General features: G+C 39.0%; 1 protein-coding gene across 1 annotated transcript in view; it reads right to left on the reverse strand.

The window, feature by feature from the left end:
- APC2 (APC regulator of WNT signaling pathway 2) overlaps window positions 1–23,208 on the reverse strand; it is a 146,648-nt gene that overhangs the window by 6,767 nt on the left and 116,673 nt on the right. The window contains exons 7-14 of the mRNA XM_044278966.1: window positions 12,576–12,656; window positions 9,837–9,896; window positions 8,847–9,225; window positions 2,935–3,024; window positions 2,559–2,698; window positions 1,762–1,839; window positions 1,555–1,671; window positions 1,260–1,474 (exon numbers count right to left, since the gene is read on the reverse strand). Coding sequence (XP_044134901.1) covers window positions 1,260–1,474; window positions 1,555–1,671; window positions 1,762–1,839; window positions 2,559–2,698; window positions 2,935–3,024; window positions 8,847–9,225; window positions 9,837–9,896; window positions 12,576–12,656 — 1,160 coding nt within the window. The remainder of the gene's footprint in view (window positions 1–1,259; window positions 1,475–1,554; window positions 1,672–1,761; window positions 1,840–2,558; window positions 2,699–2,934; window positions 3,025–8,846; window positions 9,226–9,836; window positions 9,897–12,575; window positions 12,657–23,208) is intronic.

The raw sequence follows: 23,208 nt of genomic DNA on the forward strand, positions 1-23,208 counted from the left end.
ATTATGCCAATATTGTGACATTACTGTGTGTGTGTATTATTCCACTATTATTTCATCACTGTGAACATTAGCCTTGGACTGTGACATCATTGTCTGCCTTAGCCTTGTGCTTATAAAATGTTGTCTTCTTTCCACATTTTCAAGATCTCTGCTTACTGGCAATGAATGGAAACACTAATTTATCTTTATTTAGAAGCTGAAAGGATGCCTCTGAATAAAAAAGAAAAAAAGCTGCCATTCACTGACAGAAAACATCATAAAGTCACATTTTCAGTATACAGTGATAATGCTTTATTTACAAAAAAAACACATTTAACCCCATAGTGACAAATAAAGGGTCTCCGGTTGGGCTGCATTGTTTTTACGGCAGCCCACTCTCCCATGAGAAGCATTGACCTGGGCCGTTTAACTTCGATGCAGTGGACAATAGCGCCCATGACATGTACGTGGTTACAGAGATATAGCACTGATAGTAAAATACATTGCACTGCATGAAATGAATGGGTTCGCATCCAACCTTAAAAAAAAATGAAACAGAAACAAAATCTGTTTGTGTGCATGAGCCCTAAGGCTGAGTTCACACATCAGTTATTGTGAGCCAAAACCAAGTGCAGGTCAAAAACACAGAACAGAAGCAAATCAAATCATTACACCTGATCTCTGAGTAGGCTTCACTACTGGTTATGGCTCACAATAACTTATCAAAATAACTGACCAAATAATTGAAGTGTAAACGCAGCATAAGGCTACATGCACATGAACGTATTTTGTTTCCTTGTCCGTTCCATTTTTTTTTTTTTGCAGATAGGATGCGGACCCATTCATTTCAATGGGTCAGCAACAAATGCGGACAGCACACCGTGTGCTGTATGCATCAGTATGTCTGTTCTGTAGCCCCGCAAAAAAAAAATATAGAACATGTCCTATTCTTGTCCGTTTTAGGCATTGTTACAAAAAAAACGGATGGCATATGGATGTCATCAGTTTTTTTTTTTTGCGGATCCACAATTTGCGGACCGCAAAACACATACGGTCGTGTGCATGTAGCCTAACGGGTCGGTAGAAAAATAAAAAATGCCAATCTGGACATCACTACTGAACCGCTACTAATGTATTAGTGCAGATTATAGTACAGAATGATGGTGACAGATTCCATCACCTAAGACACAGCAGTGTGTCAAAATTAATTTCTTAGATGATTCATATATAAAAAAAAATATTGAAACCCAGAGAAAGAGAGGAATATTAGAACATCCCACCTGTAATCATCACGTGTAGCAATTAGACTGGATACGTTCCTTAGGATACCTCCGCCACTCTCTATGATGGACAATGAGTTGCTCTGACACTTGTAAGTTAAGGTGCTCACCAGAAAACCAAGTGATCCCTCAACAGAACAGACAGATGCCTTGTTCTCAGTGCTATGGGCAGACAAATTCCACAAGGCGCTCAACACACTTTTCAACGTGGACTCCTAATAGGGCAAAAGTCAGCTGTAAATTACGGTGCCAAATATGATGCATAATACAAGTATCTCCTAGCCCACTTTCTTACCTTATTGGCATGTAACGCACACTGCATTAAACTGACAACACTGCCTATTTCACGCAGTATCTTCTTACTGTTTATATCTGCTCGCCATGACAAATTCCTCAGGATACTTGATGCCACCTGGAGCAATTAAAATATACATGTACAATCTGCACTGAAGTTTTCCCGATGTCTATTGAACAACTAACGTGTCAAGAATGTAGAATTTACCTGCTGAAGTTCTTCACTCTCAGAGGCCAAGTGAGCCACAATTGCCTGCATGCAGCCACGTCGGGAGCACAGGGTGGCCTGTGTGATAGAAAATATGTAGTCATAGCAGCTATTGTTATTACCCACGGAAGATTTCATGTATACTGACAGCTAATAGTTAGGGTCTATACAGTTACCTTCTAGTTGTAACTATATACAATCAGAATTATATAATTAACAATGGTATAAATAACATTAGCAATATCTCCAAAATTGTACAACCACAATTCTAAAAAAAAAATAAAAATGGGGCGATGTGTAATACGTAAACAAATTGAAGTCAAAACAGAACGCAATGATTTGAAAATGTATTCACAATAGATCATAGAAAACATATCAGATGTAGAAACTGAGACATTTTGCCATTTCCTGGAAAAAAAAAACTAAAATTAAGAACTTGATGGCAGCAATGCATCTAAAAAAAGATGGGACAGGGTCGCATCTACCATTGTGTAGCATCCGCTCTTCTTCTAACAACACTCCGTAAACATCTGGGAACATCTTTTGTTGCCCCCATCCCAACTTTTGAGAAAATGATGTAATTTTTTCATGAAATAGTAAAATGTCTCACTTTCAACATCTGATATGTCTTCTATGATCTATTGTGAATGGAATATGGATCTATGAGATTAGCAAATCAATGCATTCAGTTTTTCTTTACATTTTACATAGCATCCCAACTTTTTTGGAATTGGGGCTGTATATCACAGATTTGCTGTCATGTCAGAATTAATGCGAAGTTATGCTATTTTCCTTACTTTGTTAACCACATCTCCAAAAGTTAGATTAGTAAGTGCCATTCCTGCATAGCGACGCAGGGCTAAGCTTAGGGGATCATTGGTCGTACGGTGCATCTGGTAGTCTACCTCGAGAAGCTCTGCAATTGCTTGCAGACCACCTAAAGAATGCAAGACAAAGGAAAACAAATTGCAATAAAATACAATGTATGAACTTCCCAGTACATTCTCTCTATCATTTCTCCTAATGCAGAGGGCACCCATAGGAAAAATAAATGATCTAGGAAGCTCCATTATCTTTGTAGCTGCTTACTATCTGAGATACCTGCTGCATGTCGGAAAATAATTTATATTTGAGGGCTATAAAGATAAAATGTGTTTCATATTAAATACCTACCTAGCTCATTCATTGCTCTGCGATATTCTTCATCAAATGATAATTTCATTATGGCACAGCTGGCTTGGCAGATCTGAGGTTCCACGGGCACTGGAGCTGTAAGAAAGACTTTATGTGACCTCTAGGATGTTTTTTTTATAACTTAAAGGGATTCGCCCTACTACAATAACAACTTATCACCTATCCAGAGGATTGGTGAGAAATATCTGATTAGTGGGGTTTAACCACTGAGATCCCCATCGGTCATGAGAACTAGAGTCTCGTCCCCCTAGCAAATGTTGCGACGGTCATGCACATATGCTGCCGCCTAATTCATCTCTATGGGACTGCTGTAGATAGCAGAGTACATCACTCAGCCATCTCCAGCAGTCCAATAGAGATAAATATAATTGAACTGATGTGACGCACAGGAGTGACACACAAACCACTAGTAGAGGTGCACACGGTGTAAGAGGAATCGCCCTTCCTCTCGGTATATTGGGATCATATAGAATTTAATATATACATAAAATAATAACACTATACATATGTTCCTGGCTGGAATAAATAACCTAAAAATATCCCTAAATAGACACAAAATGAATAGATGATAATAAATATGGGTAATGAATGGTCTATGATAAAATAGAACAGTGCAATAGATAAGATGTTACATTAGTCCTGTATTGTACAAGTGCGCTATGGACGCTCTCCCAATAGCAACCTATGCTGGTCACTTAGTGATAAAATTTGCTTCCAATGGTAGTCTATGCCAGCCAAGTCTATGCTGCTGTTATCAAAATATAAGATCTCAATAATCCTCCAGTAATATAGAATTGTACTTTCAGTGAGTAAAAGTGTAGCGGCGTCCCGCTATACTTACAAGTCAGTGGCGTCCCGCTGAGCTGTTTTAAATGCTGCTTCTTCCGAATGTGAGCTCCTCTTGTCATCCTGTTTGGAAAAGTGCTTACCGTGTCTGTTAAATACCCCTGTGCTCTGGACACCTCTCGTATGGAAAGGAGACCGGTGTCCTGCAAGCTCTATCCTTTCACAAACGCGTTTCGGGGGTTCTAAATAACCCCTTCCTCAGTGGTTCCGACCATTCAAAGCGAACTTTATCACTAAGTGACCAGCATAGGTTTCTATTGGGAGAGCGTCCATAGCGCACTTGTATAATACAGGACTATCTATTGCACTGTTCTATATTATCATAGAGCATTCATTACCCATATTTATTATTACCTATTCATTTTGTGTCTATTTAGTGATATTTTTAGGTTATTTATTCCAGCCATTTTAGGAACATTGGTATGGTATGTAATTTTATGTATATTTAATTCTATATGATTCCAACATACTGAGTGTGCCCGGTTACCTTACTAAATTTTATAGAGATAAATATAACACACATGCATGACTATCACCCTATTCACTAAGGTCCTCTCTGGGACCCCTATTCTCATGGTCAGTGAGGGTTCTTGAATCAGACTCAAAGTGATCAGCTTATCACCTTATTATTCTGTTCCATTAAAATCTCTCAATGGGGGGGGAGAGCAATGTCTCGGATTGATCTAGCACTCACTAATGAGAGCAACTTGAGTAATATCAGCAAGATTCGATACGGAGTACGAACCGTTTCGGACCACTCACCCGTACTAATTGAGGTTCGCACTGGGGAGAATAAGGACATAAGGGGGCTAGGATTCAAGTTGAACCCATATTGGCTTGCCGTTATGGAGAATCCTCAGTCTATTACATTACTGATATCCTCCTTTTGGGAGGTAAACTTTCCCTCTGCTAACATCAATGTAGTATGGGATGCCTTGAAAGCGTATCTAAGAGGGGTCTTCATCAGTGAGATTGCTGCAGCAAGGAGAACATTTAGGGGTAAAGAGGAGGAACTGGTTAAGATCGCTGTCTCTACCAATGAGTGTTTTACCAGTCAACCCACGGAACACAACAGGGAAGAGATGCAGAAGGCTAGCTGTTGCTTGGAAAAGTATTTAGTAGAGAAAGCAAATCATAGAGTATTCTTTAAGGGGCTTAAATATTTCTCGGAGTCCGGACGTCCTGGTAAGCTCTTAGCAAGAATAATTACTCAACAAGATAGGAAAAATCAATCCATCACTTTAATTCGTAATTTAGAGGGGGAAACCATAACAAATCTAGAGGGGATTAGGGATACCTTCTTACAATATTTTGCTCAGATATATAGACCCCCTCCCGACATGACATCCGAACTGGCGATGCGATTCTTGGAGAGGATTCCACTTTCTACTTTGAATAAAGCTCAGGTGGAATTTTTGGAGGAGGAGCTGTCCCTTTCTGAGCTGAAGGAGGCTCTGGGGTCTATCTCGGGGAGCTCATCGCCAGGATTGGATGGCCTCCCATATGAAGTTTATCGTAGGTATGGTGAGACGCTCCTCCCCCAGTTACTTGAGGTGTTTTCCCAAGCGATCCAGGGAGGGGGCTTACCATGTTCCATGATGGAGGCTCTTATTGTTTTAATTCCGAAAAAGGATAAAGACCCGGCAGAATTGAGCTCCTATAGACCAATTTCCTTATTAAATACCGATGTTAAGCTACTATCAAAAATTTTGGCTAGGAGGCTCTCGCGGGTTATCTCCACTATTATCCATCCAGATCAAAATGGTTTTATGCCAAGAAGGGGCACCCATCATAACTTGCATAGGCTATTTATGAATATTCAGTCCCCGGGGAGCGGCGCCCGCTCCATCCTGTCGTTGGATGCTACCAAAGCCTTCGACAGGGTGGAGTGGACCTTTCTCTGGGAGGTGATGAAAAAAATGGGCTTTGGCCCAAGATTCTTGGCGATGGTACAGCTCCTATATAACTCCCCAGTTTCTAGGATAAGGATCAATGATATGATTACAGAGAGTTTTATATTAGGAAGAGGTACCCGTCAGGGCTGCCCTCTTTCCCCCCTGTTATTTAATATTTACATTGAACCCTTAGCGGCTAGTATTAGGCAGGATCCGAGGGTGGCCGGTTTTGGCATAATGGGGAATCACGATCGAGTATCACTTTATGCAGACGATATCTTGATTTTTATGCATCAGACAGACACGACTCTTCCTCGCATAATGGACCTGGTTGGTCTCTTTTCCGGTCCTTCCGGTCTCGAGATCAACTGGGAGAAGACCGTTCTCCTCCCTATAGATGAACTGCGGGGCGAACGGTACAACCAGCTAACGATCTCAGATTCAATAAAGTACCTGGGGATAACAGTTTCTGCCAAACCACAGGAATATCTACAACTCAATCTGCTCCCTCTGTTGATAAAGCTGAGGGTTAAAATAAAGATATGGCAAAAAATCCTGTCGGCGAGAGCCGACAGAATTTCATTAATAAATATGGTGGTGCTGCCCCAGGTTCTATATATCTTGCGCAACTCGCCTGTATGGATTGTAGATAAGTACTTTAGATTGATAGAGCGGATGCTTAATGATTTAATATGGGGGAGGAAGCGTGTGAGATTGAAGGTACTCTATTTTTCTATGCCCTATAATCGGGGAGGCCTTAACCTCCCCTATTTTAGGGGGTACTTTGTGGCCTCTGATTGTTTAATGAATGGGAAAATAGCCAGTTCTGCAGCAGGGTGGTGAAAGATTCAGGCTTTGCAGATTTTTTTACAGTACTCGAGTCTGACTATTTATTAAATGCAGTAAATGGGTACAAACTCTTCTGCAGAATGGCTATAAAGTCTTGGCGAAATATAAGGAACTGGTGTGGAGCTGGGGCATCACTAATTTGTACTCCATTGTGGCATAATCCAAAGCTTTTGAATTTAAATGACCTGAGTTGCAGCCAGTATTGGAGGACCAAGAATATTCAGTACCTGCATCAAGTGGTCAGTGGTGGACACATTTTGCCCCTTGCGGATTTAAAGCAAGGGGCAAATCTAGGTGAGGTGGCTTGGTATGCATATTTTCAATTAAGGTCAGCACTTTCTAGCACTACGAATCGCTATCTTCTTACTATAGAAACTCCTGAATTTTTACATGATTTAATTTCCAAGAAAATTGTCACGAGAATTAAAGTATCTCACTGTTATAGACACTTAATGAAAAAGTTTTTTTTTGATGTTCTTTCACCAGGACAGAGAGCCTGGTCATCCTCGCTTTCAGCGACGGGCTCTCCAAACTGGGAGAATATAGGGGAAAGTTTAAAATTGGTCTCGCACAATTTTAATCACATTGTGGTACAATTAAATATTTTGCACAAAATATATGTGACACCTATATGGTTATATAGGAGAGGACTTAGAACCTCCTCTGACTGCCCACGCTGTGGTAAATCCGAGGCAGATCATTTACATCTGTTCTGGGACTGCCCAATGGTGAGCAGGTACTGGAGATCGGTTCAAACCAACCTGGCTCGTAAACTCAACATTGCTGTTCCCTTCACTCCCAGGATATGGGTTCTGGGAGACTTATCGGAGGTCAATTACCAACCCGCAAATGGTCGATTGTTGATTAAGGTGATGTTTCTGGCTAGGCTTCTCATTTCTAGAGCATGGTTTTGCTCCTCCGTTCCAGATTGTAATAATTGGCTGGGTTTGGTTGAGAAGGTGAAAAGCTACGAGAAGATCTTGTATAAACAACGAGGATCCTACTTAAAGTGGGATAAATTGTGGAAAGACTGGGATACGATCAACTAATTTAAATATATATTTTTATTTTTATTTATTTTTTGTCTGCAAGGTGGGGGGCGGGATGGTGGGGGATTTTTGGGGGAAGATCCAATTTGTCCGGCTTCTTTTTGTATGCAATGTATTAATGCAGAATGTGAAGCCATAATAGAGCATTGGAGCATCTTTAGAAATGCCGGGGGCTGGCAGGACTCACCGGCATCGGATATTGGTTAATTTTTGATTTATCTAAAATATTGACTAATACTCTGGTGAGGGTTCAGGGCTCGGGATCTTGGGGGGTCCGGGCATCGGGTGCGACCCGGGATGCGGCTTTTCCTCTTGGACGTGAGTTTTTACCACGGGCAGTGATCTGACACGGGTGTGGTCTGGGTCCCGTCATTTGTCCCTTCTTAATGAACTGGAGTTGATGCTGGGCTCTGCTCTCTTAATGAGACAGTGCTGGCTGGCTACGTTTTTTTCTCCCCAAGTGCTGGAGATTGTTGAGCGACACTTTGATTTGTGTCCTCTCTCCACGAGACACCGTGGTGAACTCATGCGAGTTATGCTCAAACAAGCCATTAACATTTAATCCAACTATATGGGGATGAGGCAGGAAATCCTGGGAGTGGGTTTTATACCACTGGGATAGAAGACTGCTGGACCCCCCTCCGTTCTCCTTCGGTTCCACGGAAGGGTGCGATCAAAGATCGCTGTGAGCCTGCCCCATATGGGATAGGTGAGCACCAGAGGATTCGCCCCACGGGTGCTGGTCCTGTCCGTGGTGCTTACTTACGTCTGAGGGAGGCCGTGGGAGGTGCGTGTTCGCTGCTCGGTGGGCCGCTCGGGCCTCGGGCCTATGCTCCCTCCCAGTATAGAGATAATAATATTAAATAAGATGTCTCTTTCTATCTGTAATGCTAAACCCTTCGATGCCGGGCGGGTCCTGCTTCCCCCCCAGGCAGTGAGACCTCTATTTGATTTTAGTTAATATCTATATAATTATGGGTATTTGCATGAAATCATATTTAACTATGCTTTAAGGACTAGAACTGACGGACTTTTGGATTTTATAGCATTGTAAATGGTATATTGTTATGTATCTTTTTGTATGATAACTAAAAAATAAAAGTTTATATTTAAAAAAAAAAAAAATCTCTCAATACTTTCCAAAATATGCTAAATACTTTCACACAATGCAATGTAAATTATGGTATTGATTCATTATTTGGAGAGATTTACCACCACGGCCAGTATAGATATGGAATAGATATACATGTACCTGGACTACTGTCATATACACCATCCTTCTGCTCATGACTCAACATCCAATCCCAGCAGGTCTCTGTGTATGAACGTATCTGTTCCAGAATGTGGAGGACTCGCATCTCTTTCTTGGCTTGTGCCTCATCTGGTTGGGAGAAGATGACATTGTGGAGTGCTGCATTTGCTCGCATGCGAGCATCTTTGAAACTCTGTGACTCCAGTGTCCTTCCATCCCGTTCTGTTTCATGCAGTATCTGGATCAGCAGAGGGAGACATCCAGATCTACGCATCGCCTGACAACTGTCCTGTGAGCTGGACATAGCCAACAGAGTACGTGACATGTCATCTTTATCACGTGTGGCCAACATGGATAAAAGCCAGAACACTACCTCAACCTGCAAGGAAGAGTAGATGTCACATTACAATGCACACAGAAGTTTACTCATTTCAATAGATGCATTTGATCTTCTACCTGAAAGGAGTTTCCTAAGCAAACAAAACATATAGAAAATACCTACAGTGTATGCAAGCTGAATGGTCACCAGGTAAAGCCACCATGGATCTGAAGTAGTTAATTTCCATTTTCAACATCATGCCCAGCTTTGTGTTGCACCTTTGTTTTCATGCTTCTAGGGCTTGCAGTGGTAGAGATTACCATATAAAGGAATATTGTTCCAATAAATATCCCCTCTCACAAACATTGCTTCTATTTACAGCTGCATGCATGCCCCTCTATTACAAGATATGCATAATGCAGATCTGGTACTTGGAAACTTCTGTCTAGCAAAACCGAGTGTGGGGCGAACCAGGGGGCAGTTTAGGTAAGAGGCATGTGATGTGTGACATACCATACTAGGGGGAGATGGAAGATAACCACTTGTTCAGTGTGCAGGAATGGCAGCACTTACAGTACATTAGTATATTACTGCATATAAACCATATGCACACAATCTGAATGTAGGTAAACCCCTTTAAAAATGTAATATGCCAGTCATTTTACTGTTACCTTATTTTCTGGTTGACCAGAGTTGTCCTCAGGTTGGGAGAAGTTCTCTGTCAAAACTTTCTCTGGAGGTTCATGATTTACACTAGGCTGTGAAAGATATTTATATAATATATTACATTGTACATGAATACTCTTTCCACACACATATGTAATGGCATGTAAGAACTTCCATTTGATAGGCACAGCACCATTAACATAAGAAACAAAGCTAATGAGCAAGTTATTTTTTGGGGGATGGGTCATCTTGTTGAGTAATGTGGTGTGTAGAACAAACCAGCACAAGGATGGGAGACCATTTTAATGTTCTTCCATAGAGCTTTTTCCTTCATCTATTTCTTAGTGTGTATTGCCATGCATTTTCATAAGTGTACAGTCTTATCTGAAGATATTATAATCTAAATATCATTGCCTTTAAGAGTAAAGTCAGACTGAACCAGAGTCTAATATTTTTCTATAGAATTGAAATAGGCCGAGATAAGTTCATGCCGAGTTCAGTTTGGGTAAAATCTTTGTAGGGATATGAGATGTAGTGTATCTGTTAATACTATAATGGGTCCTACAGACATGTATCTGTGAGAGACAACCATTTGAATAGCAATATATTATTTTAATTCCTTACAAGGTAATTAAGGAAGTCATTGCCTTAGGGGAAACATTTGGTGTGCATTGTTCAATTCATGTATGCATGATTATATTCTATATATTTCTCTGTGGTATATTTAGATTTGCAACATATCTTAAACAATGGTTTATATAATGTATCATTTATTTGTAACAGTGTGTCGATAAATATATATAGTCCAGAAAAATGACCGGCACTCCAATAGGTTATATGAAAATAACTCCTTTAATCTCCCGTGCGGTGCAACGTTTCCGCTCAATGCTAGAGCCTTTTTCAAGCACCCAGACTTGCTTATTAGCCAGTGCCGCCATTTTTCGTTGAGATATATATATATATATATATATATATCATTTAAAATATATATTTTATGGCATGTATATTTCACTGATTGGATATAACCTTAGGAGGTTTAGAAAGTATTAAAGTTATCTTCCTACTAATTGGGTTTCATGAGCTGAATATTATTAGCCAGCCATGTGGGCAAGTTAATGAACCTGGATGTCAAGTAAAAGTGTCCATTGTCATGAATTTAAAAAGACGGTAGAAGATGTTGGAATCCCCATGTCTAGATTATGGATAAGTAAAATGTCAGGAAGAAACCCTTAATACTGATGTATATTGGAAAGGTTGAAAAGGTCATATGAACGTATTATTAGGTATTTAGAATTAATGCTGAAATTGTTATGTGATACAACAGTGCCATCTAGAGGTAGATGGGCAATATTATATTATTTTATAACTTGTTTTCTCTAGCATAGGGTTAAGATTGCATCATAGTAGTATAAACATACGTTACATCCTCCTCAGTTGATTGGGAGATCATAATCCAGGAGGTGGTAATGTAAGATATCAGGGAGGATAAGTACTGCTGGATGGGAACATGGGAGGAGATCAAACCATCAGATCAGATCATCAGATCATAAGAAAGGCTATCAAAAGAAACTTGAATTATATTTTTGACCACTAGAGAACTCCTGAGAACTGGTCCCATCCGAAACTCTGTCCATCCTTGACTTGGTAACATATATTATATTTTTGCTTGTGATATTAATGAGATATTCCTCTCATCATATAGTCAAGAGTTCCCATACTGTGGGAACGTGTAGTGTTAAACACCTCCCTAATGCTAGTTGTCCTCTTAGCAAAGATGCATATTGCTAATGGGAGATGAGACATTATCTGAGTAGAGGAAAAACTCTGGGAAATTATATTTCCATAGTCTGATTGCCGAGTGGGGTATAATATCATATTAATATCATTTATATTTTTGATTGTCATAGGCAGAGACAGTCAAGGGCCAACATTTATTGTTCCTGTATTAATCAGTTTTTTTGTCATGTTATAACCTGTTGTTAAACAGAAAATCCTGAGCTTCTCTTGATGTATTGATTATTGGTCTGTTTGATAAAGATATAGCATTTATATATTATCATATGTAACTTTAAATAATTCTGTGCTGGTGAGAAAGTGATAGTGGGTTACACCACCATCTAGTGGTGGTTTGTTGGTACTCCGTCAATTCGTCTATCCATTGATCTTATGTCTGTTTTATATTGGATTTTTACTCATTTATAAATAAATTATTACAGATATTTTGCATAATTGATTCTCCCTTTGTTTTCATTAATTGCTTAAATTACATTTTGAGTCTCAAGATAAAAGAAAAGGCATTTTTATGTCCGCCTGGTGGATTTCCTGACTGATTTCCATATTTTATTGACATTTTATCTCTTATATAAAATATTTATATTTTATATAAAAGATATACCTTGACAATATGCACACACTTAAAGGGAAACTCAAGTCATGTTGAACATACAGTCTGATCTGCAGGCAACATGTTATAGAGCTGAAGGAGCTGAACATATTGATATATCGTTTTATGGAAAAAGATGCAGTACAACCTGTATTTTACTCTACACTTTTTCTTTTTAGTAGTCCTACTTAGTGATTGACAGCTATTTCTACATGCTGAGTCATACAGGGAAGGCTGTCAATTGCACACATTGGGAAACTGGTTGGACAGACACACCCATACTTTTTGCTATGGGGCTCTATGAGATCTGTATACACCATTGGACATAACATAGCGCATAATGCTGCAGCAGTGCTGTTACCTCTGTAGAGTCTTCTCGGTTTGAAATTCTTTGTATTTCTTCTAGCTGCTGCTCAATCTGCTCTACACGGGATGCTCGTATCTGCCAGACAGAAATAAATAAAAACGTAGATAGAGATATGGATATGTATTATTTTATTCCCATGTTACGTTCAGACCGATTTTCAAACTGCAATTTATGATTGTAATTATGGCTGTGTCCCTCACAGATGATGGTTCAAACGTTTTGGAAATGTACAAATGCACATACTGGCTGTAATCTTTCAAATTTCATTGTGCCATATAAAATTATATAAATCCAATAATTTCACTAATTGTAACTATATCTGTTTTTCGATAGCCACCTAGCACCACGCTATTAGATTTAGAGGGCAGCCTCTCTGCCATTGGGAAGAAGCGGGATCTTGCAAGAGTTTGAACACTCAACGAGATTTGGTGGGAGAGTCTCATGTGAGCGAGTACTTTCCTCTGTATTTTTTCTGGCAGAGATGGAGACAGACTCTTGCTCTGTGGCAGTGTCAATGTGTGAGGGCACATCTGCTAAGAGCACCCACAAAAGACTAAGGGGGCCACCCTCTTCATCTTCTTCCTAGAGGATGAATATATATATATTTAAAAAGAAACTGATATTTTGTTTAACATGGATGTCCTGAGTTTGAGCAACAGCCTTCACACTCTGAGGTAATATCCCCTCAAACTGACACCTGATTTGAGATACAATGAAAGGGCTCATGAAGGTGATTTGCTTAAAGGTGGGTCATATTTGACTCATCTGAAGTAAAAGGGTTTGCTCAGCTTTTACTTTTCTTGTTGGTAAAAGCAGAACAGGAAGGTAAGGTATCATCTTCAGAAAATGTGAAGACCCTATTCTCATCTAAATTAGCTCTTCTAAAAGCCATTAGTAGAGCTGTCCTAACTATAAGAAAACTGTTTAACTACATTACAAACATCAGAAAAGCTGATTGGTTCATCTCTGCAGGAACAATAGATTTAACCCCAAAATCACATGAATACTGTAACCTAGAAAACTGTAATCTGTTTGATCCAAAATTTATTCATGAGGTCAAAATGAGATACAGGGCACATAAATCTTTTGCAGAACCAAAGAGGCCAGGACAACCCAAAAAATCCTTTTGTTCAGATGGTTGCTTCACAAAGGTACTAGGGGCAGACCTGAGAATTCCAGGGACAATCCCAAAAAACTTTCTCAAACTAAACACATAGCAAGAAAAGGATCCTCAACAAAACCAAATTATTGTGCCTTTTCATAGGTATATAAATTTTATATAAAAATAGCCTAATTATAGTGGATTTCATATATAATAGGCCATGTGTGTTATATTCACCATTGTGTATGTATTTTAAAGTAGGCCGAAAGAGCTTCATGGAAAGGACACAGTTCATGTATTCATTTTTTCTCAGTAGATGTACCAGTCTGAGAAGAGTCATTCTTGTCTCCTTGTGGATTTATGACTGAGATGAGGATATTTTTTAGACGCATCTGGTGCTAATTACCCCTATGGTTTAATGTCTATTGATGAAGCAGAAAATCTTTGATATATGTATAATGAACATTAAGTTTTTAGTATAAGATAATCAATAGGACATATGTATTGTTTTATATTGTTGAATATTATGAAGGACGTCAATGTATCTATTATGTTATATATTTCTCACTAGGAACGCATACACTTCTAAAGCATAATGAGAAGAATTTAAAGTGTAGACTGTGTTAATGAGTCCTCGTTCAGGCAAGATGGTGTTATTTTAACTAACAATCAATCAACCGTTGGAGTAACAGAGGAGACACACATATCTGTGAGAGTACAATGTCCATTATATTCTTATCCTTACATAAATCTGAGAGTATGGGAAAAGTCTAAATGGTACCACGAAGTCTATGCCTTAATTGGTCTTTGTGTCAAAATGAATCCCTTAGCTCTGATTTAGGATTCCATCTATTATGTGTATAGAATGTAAGAGAAATCTGTTAACCCTTAATAGTGATGATTATAGTAGCTTATGCAATAGTGCCACCTAGGTATGAATAGGTAACATTGCACCAACAGCTGAAATGCATTCTGGGTGACGCAGTGACATCACAGTCATTATCATATGTACATGCCTAACCGACAATGATTGGAAAACTCCAAGTTATTAAGGTGTGTCTAACTGATAAGTTTGTGATCATAAACCACACACAAGTTAGAGGGAGAAGAAGTAGAAAAAAGGAAGAACAACAAGAGGGAGCAACGGAACAGACCTTAGAGCTGACTTCCCTTAGACTCTGCATATCAACTGCACTCTTGGGTAACGTATAACTTTATTATGTGTAGTATTGATTGAATTAATTGGCTTGATATTTAGGAAAATCCCCACTTTAGTGCGGATGTACAGTCCTGATCAAAAGTTTAAGACCACTTGAAAAATGGCAAAAAATCATATTTTACATTGTTGGATCTTAACAAGGTTCCAAGTAGAGCTTCAACATGCAACAAGAAGAAATGAGAGTGAGACAAAACATTTTTTGAGCATTCAATTAATTGAAAATAACCAAACAGGCTGTTTTTCAGCTGATCCAAATTTTAGGACAACATGCCTTTAAAAGGCCAAATCTGTGCAAAGATGTGCATTCATTGTCGTTTTCTGTCAGGTAGTCACACGTTGTGATGGCAAAGGCAAAAAAAACTCCCTTTTTGAACGTGGTCGGGTTGTTGAACTGCATAAGCAGGGTCTCTCACAGCGCGCCATCGCTGCTGAGGTGGGACGCAGTAAGACAGTCATTTGGAATTTCCTAAATGATCCTGAGGGTTATGGAACAAAAAAGTCAAGTGGAAGACCCAAAAAAATGTCATCAGCACTGAGCCGGAGGATCCAATTGGCTGTCCGTCAAGACACTGGACAATCCACGACCCAAATTAAGGCCCTTACTGGTGCTGACTGCAGCCCCATAACCATCAGACGGCATCTGAGACTGAAGGGCTTCAAAAACAAAAAACGTCTTCAAAGACCTTGTCTCCTTGAACGCCACAGAACTGCATGTTTGGACTTTGCAAGAGAGCACCAAACATGGCACATTCAAAAGTGGATGAAAGTTTTATTCTCTGATGGTCCTGATGGTTTCCAATGTTACTGGCATGACAAGCAGATCCCACCTAAGATGTTTTCTACGCGCCACAGTGGAGGGGGCGCCATAATGGTCTGGGGTGCTTTTTTCTTTCAGTGGAACAATGGAGCTTCAGGAAGTGCAGGGGCGTCAAACGTCCGCTGGCTATGTCCAGATGATGCAGAGAGCATTCCTCATGACTGAGGGCCCTCGTCTGTGTGGTAACGACTACGTTTTTCAACAGGACAACGCTACAGTACACAATGCCCGCAGGGCAAGGGACTTCTTCCAGGAGAATAACATCACTCTTTTGGCCCATCCTGCAGGTTCCCCTGATCTAAATCCAATTGAGAACCTTTGGAGATGGATGGCAAGGGAAGTTTACAAAAATGGACAACAGTTCCTGACAGTAGATGGCCTTCGTGTGGCCGTCTTCACCACTTGGAGAAATGTTCCCACTCATCTCATGGAAACGCTTGCATCAAGCCTGCCGAAACGAATTTCTGAAGTGATAAACAATAACGGCGGAGCTACTCATTACTGAGTTCATGTTTGGAAGTTGGATTTCTGTTTTGGGGGGGTTTATTTATTTTTTGGAGGTGTGGTCCTAAACTTTTGATCAGCTGAAAAACAGCCTGTTTCAGTTTATTCGTTGTTTTCATTAAATTGAATGCTCAAAAAATGTTTTGTCTCACTCTCATTTCTTCTTGTTGCATGTTGAAGCTCTACTTGGAACCTTGTTAAGATCCAGCCATGCTAAATATGATTTTTTACTTACTTAAACTTTTGATCAGAACTGTATAATGTTAAGTGCTACATCAATATTATCACTATTCAGTAAAGATGCATATTACTGAATATAAGATCCAATATTGATAATCGAAGAAACTCTCTGATTGTAATATTAAATTCCATACCCGATATCTGGCCTGATAATTGATAACTTATGTAGCAATACTACCCGATATCCGAGATTAGTCATAGTCTGAGCAGAGCAAGGGTTTGTATCTGTCCTTATCACTATTGTGTATATCTCATAATTGTTGTCAAGACGCTTGTATTATATTTTTATGTTTGAGAGGTAATATAGAACGCTGGTAGTCGTGTTAGAGCCATCTAGTGGCAAATTGTGGGTACTGCTTATCACTGTGTATTATTGCATATTATTGACTTTTATATTCATTAAGCTTTGATTGTATCTTGAGTTATTGTATAATAAATTATTTTAATTTTTGCATAGAAGCTTGTACCTTATTTTACTGATTGCACAATATCATTAAATTAACAACTAATTCTTTTTGAGGTCCACCTCTAGGATCAATTCCTTTGAAATTTTTCCTTTGATACTTTCTTTTATATAAAGTATTAGCTTTATATCCCTGACAAATACTTACAAGGAATCCTAATCAGGTAAGCATGGAAGTATTCCTTTCCATCATTACACAGACTCATGGTAAAGAATAGCCACTGACTGTAGGATCATAAATGTGATAGGAAAAATGGTCTTGCACTACCAGGTATCGGGTATCTTTCAGAAAAGATACCCGTCTTTTTAGACAAAACAGTCTCTAGACAAAAAGCATAAATGTGAAGATGTTAAATTCTTAAAGCCAGAGAAGTTCTGCATGGAGAGTATGATGGATTTACATTGTCTTCCCAAAAGACATGCATCTAATAAAAAAAATGTACTTAAAAGATGCCTTTCACGAGATAGATATATATATATAGTAAAAACAGACGTCTTCTCCAATTCAAATGGGGGATTTATCATTGGAATGTCATGGTGTTTGGCCTCTTTAATAAGCCTTACACCTTTTGCACGTGTCATGAAGGTTCTAATCTCTCACCTGAGGATGTCAGGAATAACATGCATTTTTATTTAGACAACCTCTTAGTTTTCAACATGGATTTATCAACTGTTTGCAGACAGAGGCAGGATGTTTTGTAAACATGGAAAAATCTACACAAGTGCCTACAAAGTATTTAACCTTTCTAGGGTTCTCAATAGATACCACAACTTTAACCTTTCGTGGTTCCAACAGAAAAATGGTTGAAAGCAATGGTATTCATGAAACACACACTGTCCAGAGAAAGTGTGTCCCTGAAAACATTAGCCAGTCTAATAAGGACTGTCACTAGACACAGCTCTAGTTAAGTAATCTATTGGGACTGTAAAATAGTGTAAATCAGAGGTACACAATTCCAGAAGTAAAAAAGGGAAATTATGAATATTGTACATATTGCCTTTCCAATTCCTTGTTCTATAAAACAAGAAAAAGCATATATAACCATAACAGCAGTTTTGTCACTAAAAGATTTGGGAGCCCTTTCACAACAGACAGCTATGAGAGAAAAATGGAATGCTTCAAAGACTAACCTTCATATCAACCTGTTAGAACTCAGAGCACTGTTCAGTCATGTTACCAATGGACAACAGAATGGCAGTAGCATGTGAACAAGATAGGGGGTACAAAATAAACCAAATAAGCCCTAGCTATATGGAGATGAGCTCTAGATCACAATTTACGTTTACGGGTACAGTATGTTCCCAGACACTCCGAGGTAGAAGACGACTTGTCTGTCCAGAGAAAAAAATGTTGTTATCCATGGTAGCACTCAAACAACACCTATTCACAAAGAGAAATCAAACATTCGGTGCCAGTAAAATAAATATGTTTGCATCAGCAACCTGAGCTAAGAATACAATGTTTGTAGCATAGTCTCAAGGAACATGGAGAGTGGACTAAACTAAGGAGCTCATATGCATTTCTTCCCCCATCACTCTTCTCTTAAATTATTTTGAAAATTCAGGACGACAGGATCCAACCATTAATGATGATTGTATACCCAGTGTGGCCTTCCAAGCCAAATGTTAAAAATAAACTATTACACAGTTTCTCTTAGCCTCAAAGATTTACTGCAGTTCATTCTGGTTTCAGTTATGAAACAGTTGAAACCTTTCAACTCTGGTTGTGTTTTATTGATACTACCTATGATCTTAGGTTAATGTGGAAAAAGGATTATAGAAAGAAAGAAATTAAGCAGGCACACTCTATTTGGGTTCAATTAAATATTTATTTATATTAGTAATATGATGTTAGGTTATTTTGTGTTTGGGTATATATGGTTATGAGGGTACTCTGTGAGTAATACCACTCTGAGGTAAATGTCCTGGAGACGAGGTGACAATATAAATTGATGTAGATAAAAATAAAAAATAAAAATAAAATACTAATAAAATGCTCTGTGGTGAGTATCTTGGAAACAAAGTCACAGTATATAATGGTCTGGAATAAAAAATGATGCAATAAAAACTGCTGCAATAAAAAGACAGCTATAGTAAAAAAGTTTAGAGTAGACAATAAGGTCTTTAAAGTGCTGTTTTTGTCACAGTGACTGCTGTTTAGAGGACAGAGATAATTCAAGTAGTTGGTGAGGATGTCCTGAGTGCAGTATTAATCCTTTATAGAGATAGTTCATCAACAATGTTGCCGCTTAATCCACGGTAAGTGCTGCGCTTGTATCAATGTTTTTATAGTATAAGCATGTATGTATCTTTGTTATACACGCTGTGGAAGGAAGCGGAGCTCTGTGCCTGGGTGCGGCGTCCCGCACTGTCTCTGGCTACAGAGATCACTTACCCTTCCTGGCGCTGGCACTGTTCTCTTCTCCTTCAGGTCGCAACTTCCTTGGAGGCTCTCTGTTCAGTAGCGTCCCTCGTGTTGCCTTGGATGCTGGGGGCGTGGCTCGCTCGTCTTGGTGAATGACGTCAGCGGCCCGTAGTAGCGGTCCTGGTCAGCGCTTGAATTTCTCTGCTGTTCGTACTCTAGTCCAGAGTAGCAATTAGTGTGATGATCCTGCTTAAGCAGCCGGGGATCATCACACTAATTGCTGCTCTGGACTAGAGTACGAACAGCAGAGAAATTCAAGCGCTGACCAGGACCGCTACTACGGGCCGCTGACGTCATTCACCAAGACGCGCGAGCCACTCCCCCAGCATCCAAGGCAACACGAGGGACGCTACTGAACAGAGAGCCTCCAAGGAAGTTGCGACCTGAAGGAGAAGAGAACAGTGCCAGCGCCAGGAAGGGTAAGTGATCTCTGTAGCCAGAGACAGTGCGGGACGCCGCACCCAGGCACAGAGCTCCGCTTCCTTCCACAGCGTGTATAACAAAGATACATACATGCTTATACTATAAAAACATTGATACAAGCGCAGCACTTACCGTGGATTAAGCGGCAACATTGTTGAACTATCTCTATAAAGGATTAATACTGCACTCAGGACATCCTCACCAACTACTTGAATTATCTCTGTCCTCTAAACAGCAGTCACTGTGACAAAAACAGCACTTTAAAGACCTTATTGTCTACTCTAAACTTTTTTACTATAGCTGTCTTTTTATTGCAGCAGTTTTTATTGCATCATTTTTTATTCCAGACCATTATATACTGTGACTTTGTTTCCAAGATACTCACCACAGAGCATTTTATTAGTATTTTATTTTTATTTTTTATTTTTATCTACATCAATTTATATTGTCACCTCGTCTCCAGGACATTTACCTCAGAGTGGTATTACTCAAAGAGTACCCTCATAACCATATATACCCAAACACAAAATAACCTAACATCATATTACTAATATAAATAAATATTTAATTGAACCCAAATAGAGTGTGCCTGCTTAATTTCTTTCTTTCTATGATTATATGCCCCTGACTGGGTGAGTCAGTTCAAGCAGCCCGCACCTCTAGCATTTACCCAAGTGGTAGAGCCGTCTATTTCACTCTAACTGGCAAAAGGATTAGCCATCACTTGTCTAAAGGAAAATATTCTAAGGAAAGTACTCACTCACACAAGACTTTCCCACTCTCATAAGATCTCCCTTCTTCCCTACAGCAGAGAGAGGGGGCCACTTACACCTAATAGCTGTCTCTTTCCCTAAAATAAAAACCATTTGCAGATCATAGATTCCTGCAAATTGTTCTGTATTATGTTTGGATAAAAAAAAATTAACACTGTCTAATTTTGTGAGGCCTGTATTTCTTATGTATCATTTATATCAGATTTATTTATTATGACCATAAAATATAGAAATGTTATAGTGACTAAGACCATGATACAGGACTCAAAGAAGTCCATAGGGCCATACTGTACTTTTGTATGGTTCTTATTTCACATGGATGGGAAAACATTGAGGCATGTTCCGTCAGATTACATATTACAGATGTATTCTCCCTTAGAAGCATTTCCTAGATAGCATTGAACCACAAGGACTGCATGTACAAAGCCATGTGCTTTAGGGTCTATTGTACACTACATTGGCTATCAGCACTCACAAAACTAGATCACATTAAAATTTTTATGCTTTGAAAATGGATTGAAAAAAATAGTAGCATGGGTAGTAAGAAGCGACACTGCTCGTCAAACTAAAAGTGACAGGTGGACACACCCCTTTCCCTGCCCATAACCCCACCCCAAACCATGCCTAAATACCGCCCATTCAATTATTTATCTAGCTATGAAAAATATAGAGATATAAATATAAAATATATAAAAACTATATCTAAATATACAGAATATAAATCAAATTTTGTTTAAATACTAGCGTATTTAATAAAAATAATTATAAATCTATATAAATATACAAAATATAAATCTAAAAACTTACTAGCGTATTTAATAAACTGATATCTATTTTATCTATCTAAAAAATATAAAATATGCTATCTATTTACAGCCAGGTCCATAAATATTGGGACACCGACACAATTCTAAGATTTTTGGCTCTATACACCACCACAATGGATTTAAAATGAAATGAACAAGATGTGCTTTAACTGCAGAATGTCGGCGTTAATTTGAGGGTATTTACATCCAAATCACGTGAACAGTGTAGGAATTACAACAGTTTGCATAAGTTGCTCATACGGCATTCTGACTATCACCGCATGCTTTTTGACGTATCGTAACATGTGTCCAAACAGTGCGGGGTTGGGCTGTTTATACCAGGGCTTCTAGACTTGGTATGTGATTGTACAAATTGCTAGATAGATAGCACAGCTTGGTGCTGGTCTGACTATACCTTTTTTCAGCTCCTGAATGATCTTATATTTATGGATTTATTTTATTTTATTTCTGACTATCTATATATGCAAAGAACCAGGTAAGTGTTTTACAAAGTTTGATAAATACTGTTTTGTGATACAAATAGTTACACACAATGATGTTGTTTTTTTATGCCCACGGCAAGACATGCCAAGATAGATAGATGGATAGATAGATAACAGATGGATAAAATAGATATTAGATATAAATTTGATAGTATATAAAAATAAATACAATAGATAGATCGATGGGTAAAGGCTCCATAGAGAGAGCTGAAACGTTGCTGCTAGATGGGTCAATAAACCATCCACTTTTTTCATCACTATCCCTGGAGTGCTGCCTCTTTTTCTTTTATAGAATTGTGTTGATGTCCCAATATTTATGGACCTGACTGTATGTCGCCATCTATCTATCTAGATATGTGTGAAACAACTGAAAATATGTCATATTCTAGGTTCTTCAAAGTAGCCACCTTTTGCTTTGATTACTGCTTTGCACACTCTTGGCATTCTCTTGATGAGCTTCAAGAGGTAGTCACCTGAAATGGTTTTCACTTCACAGGTGTGCCCTGTCAGGTTTAATAAGTGGGATTTCTTGCCTTATAAATGGGGTTGGGACCATCAGTTGCGTTGTGGAGAAGTCAGGTGGATACACAGCTGATAGTCCTACTGAATAGACTGTTAGAATTTGTATTATGGCAAGAAAAAAGCAGCTAAGTAAAGAAAAACGAGTGGCCATCATTACTTTAAGAAATTAAGGTCAGTCAGTCCGAAAAATTGGGAAAACTTTAAAAGTGTCCCCAAGTGCAGTCACAAAAACCATCAAGCGCTCACATGCGGACCGCCCCAGGAAAGGAAGACCAAGAGTCACCTCTGCTGCTGCGGAGGATAAGTTCATCCGAGTCACCAGCCTTAGAAATCGCAGGTTAACTACAGCTCAGATTAGAGACCAGGTCAATGCCACACAGAGTTCTAGCTGCAGACACATCTCTAGAACATCTCTAGAACAACTGTTAAGAGGAGACTGTGTGAATCAGGCCTTCATGGTACAAACCGGATTCCAAAAAAGTTGGGACACTATACAAACCGTGAATAAAAACTGAATGCAATGATGTGGAGGTGCCAACTTCTAATATTTTATTCAGAATAGAACATAAATCATGGAACAAAAGTTTAAACTGAGAAAATGTACCATTTTAAGGGAAAAATATGTTGAATCAGAATTTCATGGTGTCAACAAATCACCAAAAAGTTGGGACAAGGCCATTTTCACCACTGTGTGGCATCTCCCCTTCTTTTTACGGTCCACAGACGTCTGGGGACCGAGGAGACCAGTTTCTCAAGTTTAGAAATAGGAAGGCTCTCCCATTCTTGTCTAATACAGGCCTCTAACTGTTCAATTGTCTTGGGCCTTCTTT

The sequence above is a fragment of the Bufo gargarizans genome, chromosome 1 (assembly GCF_014858855.1).
Source record: "Bufo gargarizans isolate SCDJY-AF-19 chromosome 1, ASM1485885v1, whole genome shotgun sequence".
In the NCBI taxonomy this organism is placed as follows: domain Eukaryota; kingdom Metazoa; phylum Chordata; class Amphibia; order Anura; family Bufonidae; genus Bufo; species Bufo gargarizans.